This window comes from Parasteatoda tepidariorum, chromosome 6, assembly GCF_043381705.1.
Source record: "Parasteatoda tepidariorum isolate YZ-2023 chromosome 6, CAS_Ptep_4.0, whole genome shotgun sequence".
NCBI classification, from domain to species: domain Eukaryota; kingdom Metazoa; phylum Arthropoda; class Arachnida; order Araneae; family Theridiidae; genus Parasteatoda; species Parasteatoda tepidariorum.
Window position 1 is genome coordinate 75,397,035 of NC_092209.1, and position 9,429 is coordinate 75,406,463.

Below are 9,429 nucleotides of genomic sequence, written 5' to 3' on the forward strand. Positions count from 1 at the left end.
TTTTTCTATCCTAGTTTCCCAACCCTCCACGAATACGAGTTCCTAATTAAAAAGCTATGGAGCTGAACATTGTTATAGCAGTGAGATTGAGCAGCTATGGAGTTGAATATTGCTGTAGCAGTAAAATCCGAGCAGCTATGAAGTTGAATATTGTTATAGCATTAAGATCGAAGCTGCTATGTTGTTGAATATTGTTATAGCAGTAAGGACGGAGAAGCTATGTAGTGAAAAATTGTTATAGCATTAAGATCGGAGCAGCTATGTAGTTGAATATTGCTATAGCAGTAGGATCGGAGCAGCTGTGTAGTAAAATATTGCTGTAAAAGTAAGATCGGAGCGGTCGTGCAGTTGAATATTGCTATAGTAGTAAGAAAATCCTCCACGAAAGGCTAGTTAGTCCCAATGCTTGATCCATAGGTTCCCTTGTTATCTGGGTTGGGTTCACAATTACAGTGCTTTGGAATTGAACATTGACAGTCATAAACTCGGAATTGAAATGACTGTTGATCACCGGTTTTAAAAAAAACTGCAGTAAGATCGATAAGGATCGTCTATTAAATGCCGATGACATATAAAAATAGTGAAAATTCTATATATTGCAAACATAATTAAGGCTAATGATTTATTAAGGCTAATTAAGGCTATTATTAAGGCTAATCTCATAAAAGTTGTACTTTTTGAATTACATTTAACTCGAATCCCTTCAATTGTGTTGTATCGTGTTTACATATATGACTTAACTTTCCAATGAAAATTTAACAGCATTTAATTCAAAAGACGCAGATTAATCTTATTTAATTCAAAGGACACAGATGAACAATATTTAATACAGAAGACACAGATTAATATTATTTAATTCTGAGGACGCAGATTAATATTATTTAATCCAGAAGACACAAATCAATATTATTTAATTCAGATGACACATATCAATGTCATATAATTTAGGATTTTTACCTTTAACATTCCTTAATGTAAAATTATCTAATAATTTCAAGTTCTACTAAGTGACGGTGATTTTTTTTCAGACTTACAACACTGACAGTCAAGTGGGAGACTCGGGTGCTTGCGCTACTGCTCTGCTATGCGGAGTGAAAGGCCGTTTTGAGACGGTAGGTTTAGACGACACTGGAACATACGAAAAGTGTGAAAGTAGCCTGAAAGCTAGAATCCCGTGTTTAGCAGATTGGGCTCAAGCTGAAGGTAAGTTTTAATTGAATATTTTAGTAAGATGGACATCTATCTGTAAATTAACATAGTCGGGATATCTAAACAGTACGAAAGATACATAACCCTTGTAAACTATTAGCTTAATAACAGTTTTAGCCTACTATGTCCTCGACTAACTTGGTCTTTCTGGAGGAGATGTCCCTGTGGATCCACTCTACGTACTTGATGTGCTTAGAGTTGCTGGTGTCATGGATTTGATTTAGCTTCGAACTTGATAGAGGGTTAGCAACAACAGCAAAAGCCCAGTTTTAAAAAGGATTGTATATAAAAATGTTCACGGATAATTGAAAAAAAAAACATTTGAACGTACATTTAGTCATTTTCTTGTTAGCTTTAGTGGAGGGCGGAGTTATCGACACTGCCAACCTTTGTCTATCAAAAGGTACCTCGTGATTGAATCAAGTTAGCATGTCTTATATCTCTTTCATTCCGGTAGGGTCTGAGATTTTGAGTTCCCCTGTTACGGCAGTTTTCAGAAGGAAGGTTTTTCACTTGAACTCGACCACGGTTCCCACCCAGTGAGATAAGTAAAAGGGGTGTAAATGATTCTCCTTTCTCTTCATTGAAACTCAGTCAAGTGGGGATAAAATGCATGCAGCAACAAATTGTTGGATAAGTTTAAAACACCCCATTTACCAAAACGTTAGTTCAGCACTTTTTTGGCGACGAATAACTAGAATTGTAAAAGTTTCCTTCCTTCTTTTTTTGTTTTCTTTTTACATCTTTTCTATTGTTTTTTTTTNAATTTGACACAATTATAAATTCTTATTGATTAAATAATTGTAAATACTTTAACATCAATTCTGAAAAACATTTATTTATTTATTTATTTTTTATAAAAAAGGGCTGTGAAGCATTTCGTTATAACACAGGATACGTCCATTTGTTGATTTAAAACAGTGTCTTTCCGTGAAGTTTGCATTAGAAGATAAAATTTGGTGTTTGGCGCTTTCTCTAAGAGCCATGCCTGCAATTTTTAAAGTTAAGAATAGCAACCTTAGGAGAAAACTTTTCAACAATGCATAGGGAGGGAACTAATTGATGTTAACTGACAATCCTATTTTCTCCCCTCCCCCAATGAACCCCAACAACCGCGAAGCTACCTTCCCCACCTTATATACCTGGAGAGTCACGAAACAACACCTATCCGGAGTTTGCATGTAGATGTTTTTTCGTGACGCTTCGGAAATAAGGGGATATACCAGTGAATTGATGTTTAATAATAACCGTGGTGGTAGTTACGCCATAATACTCTCCCACCAGAATTTTATCAGGGATAGAATTCGATGAACTAATATCACTAGTTGCTGTACTTGTGAAAGACCGGGAGAGCTGGAATTTAGGTCACCGGGTTTTTGGGTGCTGAATGTGAGAGGTGTATTAACTTCACGGTCGTAGTCGCTCCTGTGTTACCTCTAGCAGTCGAGTATATGCAGGCTGACGTTGTGTATGTTCGAGACGAGACTGAGCAGCAACAGCGTGAGGAGGTGGATAAAGTCGCATTCACAAGTAGCAAGTCAAATGTTCAATGTGGATCATCCATCGAAGTAGGCGTTACCAGATCGTAGTGGGCGTTACTGCGTGTTCAAACCCCGTTCGGAGGTCGCCAGTGTGGGGGGCGGAGTTATCAACAATGCCAACCTTTATCTAGCAAAAGGTACCTCGTGATTGAATCAAGTTAGCATGTCTTATATATCAGTGGATTAATGTTTAATAACAGTAGTGGTAGTTAAGCCGCAAGAGCATTGGCTTGGATATTCCCCGTTTGATCTATAATCTATTTGTTCACTTCTTGTAGGGCATTTGACCTCATAGAATTTTTGAATAAAAGGAGCTTTTGATGAAAACTATACAATCACAGAAAAAAGAAGTAATAATGATGTAATCAATCTTTATTTTAAATCCACTAAAAACATTCCCGCAACAGCCTGATGTGAGCCAGGTGGGTCACGGGGTTAAGGCTCTACAATTTCATGACGAACGACATGATTGTGGCAATGAGATCAGCATTGCGCAAAGGCCGTTTTTATTTCTCAGACAAGCTGGTAGCCATCTATCTGAAGGCCTATTAACACCACTGAGGATCTAACCCTACTCTATCACAGTGACAGTTCATTGCCGCAACTACTGAGCCATCTGGGCTAAAAATCTGCAAATGGATGTTACCTTTGCTTTTCGCATCTCTCACGCTAAATATTACCCTCCTGTTTGCTCCAATATTTGCTTTTTTCGAATGTCAGGCACTGAACTTTATTCGTTTCGCCTTAGAAGATACCGGAATTGTTACTCATTTCGCGTTACCCAGTGGGCACTTGTGAACCAAAGTCACGGAAGCGAGTAACATTGCCCCCGCCACACTGCCACAAACTCGTTCATAAGGTAGGCCACATTTACTCATCACACACAACAGAGGACAACACAAGAGAGAGAAACATCCGTGCCCAGAGCGAGATTCGAACCCGAGGCCATTGGACTTGCTTTTTGAATTAAATTATGATCAGGAAGGTCATGGGAGATTTCGCCCCTTTTGAAATCATTTACATAATTTTATTAGTTTTCTTAAAATGTTACACACGACATTCTCTATATTTTTAAATTTGAGATCATTATCATTGTTTTATGAAGAAAAAAAAAGATTTATTTTGAGTAGCATCCTGTTTTTATTGCCTACAATTTATTTCCTTTCAAACACCTGTTGTTTGCGATTTTTATATCATGCATTATCTTTCATTAAAAGACCTGTGTTTACATCATTTCAGGAAAGGCTACAGGCTTAGTAACTACGACACGTGTTACGCACGCAACACCAGCAGCTATGTATGGTCATTCACCGAGCCGCTACTGGGAGAGTGATTCGAAAATTCCAGTTGAAGATCGAAAGTTGTGCAAAGACATAGCGAGGCAATTAGTGGAAAATGATCCTGGAAGAAATATAAACGTAAGCACTGGGTCTTTATTCCGAGAGAAAAAATGTAGGAGGGGATAGTGTAGCATATTTAGCTAAATGTTATTGACAAAATGTATACAATTCATGTGTTTTTTCCTTTTGTATATAGTGTCCTATTGTACTTTTCTTACTGCTTTCAAAGAATTTATTAATTACAAAGAATTTAAGCTAAAATTTATAAGCTTATACGGCTTTTTCAAACATGTTTTGGATAATTTCCTAAATTTTCAATTTCACTTTTCGCTTATTGCAAAATTTCAGCTTTTCAGTTCTTTTCTCTTTTTTTTTCAATTTTTTCAAATATTTTTTTAATACTAAAGAGTAAAGCTGGCAAATAACTATCGTTATGTTTAGTGCAAAAAATCATATTTAGAAGAAAAAAAGTTGTTTCGGTTTACGAATCAAATCTCAACTAAACAAATCTTGCACGCATTTTCGTTCAGAAACTTCAAGAAAAAACTCCAAAATTGCATTGTAAAGAAGTTTTCCTTTTTTACAGTAAGAATAATCCAGGAAAAAACAAGCGAAATTAGTATTCTTATACAATTTTTTTACATAAGTTTTTACAAAAGTTATTACTTTTTCAATTGCAAATTCTGTTTATGACAAGATTTTTTGACCAATACTTTTTTTTTATTTTTCAATAATTATTTTCTTAATATGCCAAAGAATGAAGCTGACAAATAACTATCGGAATATTTTGCACCAGAAATAGCCCAGAGTGCCTAAAATCATATTCTGAAGAAAAATATCTCTGATATTTTTGTGTTCAGAATTCTACAAAGGCTACATAATCATATTATAAAAAGATTCGTTGTTCTAATTTATAGTAAAAATAATCTTCGAAAAAATCTGAGGTATTTTTCACTATACTTTTTAATTTTTCAATAATTATTTTTTAAAAAATTTTTTTTATGTGCCAAAAAGTGGAACTGACAAATAACATTCGGAATATTTTATACCAAAACTAGTCCAGGGTGCCTAAAATCACATTCTGAAGAAAAAGACCTCAGATTTTCTTTGTTCTGTAATCTACAAAGACTACATAATCATATTATAAAAAGAATCATTGTTCTTATTTACAGTAAAAATAATGCTTGAAAAAATCTGAGAAGTTTTTCACTACACTTTTTCACTATTTACTTTTAAATAATTATTTTTTTTTAATATTTTTTTTAAGAATATATTTTTATAATTATTTTTTTAATATGCCAAAGAATGGAGTTGACAAATAACTATCGGAATATTTTGTACCAGAACTACTCTAGGATGCCTAAAAACATACTCTGATGAAAAATATCTCAGATTTTTTTGTTCAGAAACCTATAAAGGCTACATAACATCACTATAAAAAGAGTCGTTGTTCTTATTTACAGTAAGAATAATCCGGAGAAAAAAACTAAAATTCTTAGACATGTTTTCGAATAAGTTTTTATCTAACAACTTTGTCCCCAAATTTATTACTTCGCCGATATCACAAATCTTAAGTGGCTATAAAACCCATCCAAAAAAGACCCCAAACATGACGTAAATAAAGTTAACCACAAGCAGTTACATTCAGCAATGATATATTTCCAACTCTATCGTTTTTCGATTGAGGTAGTAAACAATATCTACGATGTCAAACACGATATTGCAATCTCCAGAAAACATTTCCAATAATGAAAGACAGACAAATATAGCTGCACCATAATTACTTATTAAGATGCTTTTTTTATATCTCCTGTTTTTTTCTCTTCCTCTGCCTGCAGGTGATCCTGGGGGGTGGTAGGAGCCATTTCCTTCCAGTTAAAGAGGAAGGTTCCGAAATCCTTTCGGACATGGGAAGAAGGGAAGATGGACAGAATCTCATCGACTCCTGGCAGCACGACAAGAAGACGAGGAGGTTGAAGTATAGATATGTCTCGAACAAAAAAGAATTCGATAAAGTAGATCCGCGAAGTACGGACTACTTATTGGGTAAGAGAAAGAAGAAAAAAAAGATTCGATTTTCTTTAACAGAATTTTTTATTTTTAGTTGTTCTTTTGGATTACTTTATTTCCAGCTCTGTGTGACCTCCAAATAAAATAAGAAAGCTATTTTCATTCAATTGTTAAAAAAATACATGAAATTTAAAGGGAAAAAGAAAGATCACAAATATCTAAGAAGCAATTTATATGTTGATTGTTCAGCAACAGAAAGGAAATTGAAAACAGTTTTTAGTGTTCTTTTTATATGTCGTTGAAAAATTGATTTGGAACTAAAAAATGCACAGCCAAAGTGTTTTAATATTTTTCAATTTATTTTCTTTTGTGTCTTACTACACAGAAAAAGAGCTGACAGTTGTTTTTCAGTTTTTTTTTATATTGATTGGAAATAATAAACATAGCTTTCACTTTTCAGTCCATACAAATAGTACCCAGCATAAAAGAATATTTCTGAATATTAACGAGTTTTCATTTTATATAGTTTTAAACTATGCATTTCATAATGAAAAGTGTTTAATTTTTTGTGACTGATATTTTTAGCCTTTATTATTCACTTATTTGTTATCTTGTATAGCCTCTTAATTAAAGAAGTAAGATTTTTTTATTAATGCACAAAAATGCTCAAAAATTCTGTTTCATTTATTAGTTAAATTTTATGTTTTGAAATTTATTTTCCTCATTTTTTTGTTCCACAATAAAATAATTAATAGTTGTGTTGTTGCTATTTTTGGACGAAGGTATTGGCTGAACACTTGAAAAAGCCAAGTTCTCCAATCATTGGCTCTGCCAATTGAATCAGGAATGTGCTCCGTTCGTTTAATGAGAGAGCACCGCAAGGGTGAAAATAAGTCTTGACTCAGAATCGTGCGGCCTCTTCCTCAATTTAGACATTGATCTGAAGGAGAATGAAACTTTCCTCATATCCCTGTACCAATGGTACTGATCAGCGATGCACATGAAGGACCACAGGACTTTCGATTATACAGATTTTACAATCACGTATATTGCATACTCTCGGTGGGTATTAGCAGAGCCGAAGATGATCCCCCCCCCGGACAGCAATCCGATTGTCTAACTACTGGGCTTCAACTGCCCTATCAATGCACATTTATTGTTTTATTATCTACTATAAATAATAACTATAGCATTCAATTATTAGTCTATACTATAAAAATAATCAGCTATGAGGAAGAGTATATTATACTTTAAAACGTCAACCTCTACGCGCAATTCTTTAACAAGTGTTTTTAAATAAAGTAATTTTGAATAAATGTTAACTGTGTTTTCTTAAACAACTTGTTTTCTAAGAAAAGAAGTTTATTTTTTAACAGGTAATTTTAAGCCTTTTTTATTGATTGCTTATTTGTGTGTCTTTGAAATAAAATTTAAAAAAATATATAATTCAATCGATTGTAGAAAAGACAAAGAAATAAAAATAAAAAACAAAGTTCAAAGAAAAAATGCCCCACGCATCGATTGTTTTCAACCGAAAGAAAATTGAAAATACTTTGCTATGTTCCTTTCAATTGTCATTGAAATATTGATTTACAACTAAAAAAAAACACAATCGCGATGTTTAAATATTATTTACATTATTTTTCTTTTACTTTTCTTATGCAATTAAATAACTAATAGTTTTTTATGTTTTTCTATTTCTATTGCTCGAAAATAAATAATTAATTTCATCTCATCTGCATTTTATCAAAGAATAACAAAGCTTTTTTTTTAAACCATTACAACATTGTTTTAAACTTTGTAATATTGCATCAATCTATAAAGCACTGCATAAAAATAACTATTTGAATAGATATTTTTAAATACTTGACTTAAAAACATGTATCATTTTCTACTAAATAAAATATATTTAAGGGGTAAAAGGGGTTATGAGGGGAAAGGGTATAATAGGCTGAAGGGGTCATTTTAAGCGTATACCAATAAAGCTAAAACTGACCTATTTCGATGCTAAAACTGACCCATACTTTTTCTCAGCATCTAAATAAGATATGGAATCAGTTTTTTGACAGAATATTTACATATACATGTTTACACTGTAATAACTGATAATACATATCTTTGATAGAATTTTTTTTTAAAATATGACCTGAAAATTTTAATTTTTTAAGAAGCTTGATCATTTTTGGACGAAAATCTTTCATAACTCAAAAAGAATTATTGTTAAGCCTAAACTATTATCACAAAGATCACAGCATACAACTGATATAATTTCAAATATCTCCAAAGAATTTCAGAGCGATATCATAAGTAGTTTCCTAGAACAGGTACATCGAAAAATGTCAGTTTCAGCATTATTGACGTATGGCCTACCAAGTCTCCTTAAATACAATATTTTTGATCAAATTATAACAATATTTTACTTACTTTTAAAAAAAAATACGAACTACTTATTTTTTAGGAAAAAAATTATATTTTAATTTGAAAGATATTTTTAGTTGTTATTTTTAATTTACTTATTTTATAAATAAAGCTTTTCATTCTATTGCAGAAAACATAAACTTGAAAAGAAAAAATTTCGCCAATAGCTAAGAAATAATTTGTAAGGGGATTTTTTAAAGCAAAATAGGAAATTAAAAATAGCTCAAGATCCTGCTCTAATATTTCTTTGGAAATTCTTTATGGAATTAAAATTTTCAGAGAAGATGCATTTTTATATTTCTTAATTTTTTGTGCTTGATCTTCAAGGGAAAAAAAACAAGTACATATTTTAAGTCTTTTTCATTCTTCGAAGTTTACAATATTTATTCGATATAATAAAGTTCGAAAAATATTTTCTGCTTTCCGTCAATGAGTTTTAGTATTTTGTAATAATAAACTGCTGTTTGTAGAAAATGCAACACCATGAAGGAATCATCAGAATCAAATGAAATATTATTTTAATAATGGATATAGGATATTATGCAAATTAATAAAGTTTCAGAGCCATCGCGCGTGCGTGGCGCGCGCAGCGCCCTCTGAATTGATGCTGAAAGCGTATAAATAAAGTGCTGTAGCGGGACGTTGAAAATAGTCTATGATTATTTGTTAGTGGCAAACGTTTAGTGAGACCTGAGTATGCCTCCACGACGGAAGAATAAGAAATTCAAGCAACTTACGGAGTTTGAACGAGGGAGGATAATCGGCCTTCGAGAAGGAGGATTTTCCTATCGCGCAATAGCAGCTCGTATGCAGCGGAACAGTTCCACAGTGATGCGAGTTTGGAAGCAGTGGACCGACGAGCACCGAACAACTCGAAAAACAGGCACTGGACGACAGAAGGTGACGTCAGA

The 9,429-nt window shown here is 32.9% G+C and overlaps 1 protein-coding gene across 1 annotated transcript in view; it reads left to right on the forward strand.

The window, feature by feature from the left end:
- The window catches only part of LOC107454222 (alkaline phosphatase, tissue-nonspecific isozyme-like), a 131,471-nt gene that overhangs the window by 101,663 nt on the left and 20,379 nt on the right, over positions 1-9,429 (forward strand). The window contains exons 3-5 of the mRNA XM_016071333.3: positions 1,029-1,203; positions 3,990-4,168; positions 5,929-6,136. Coding sequence (XP_015926819.1) covers positions 1,029-1,203; positions 3,990-4,168; positions 5,929-6,136 — 562 coding nt within the window. The remainder of the gene's footprint in view (positions 1-1,028; positions 1,204-3,989; positions 4,169-5,928; positions 6,137-9,429) is intronic.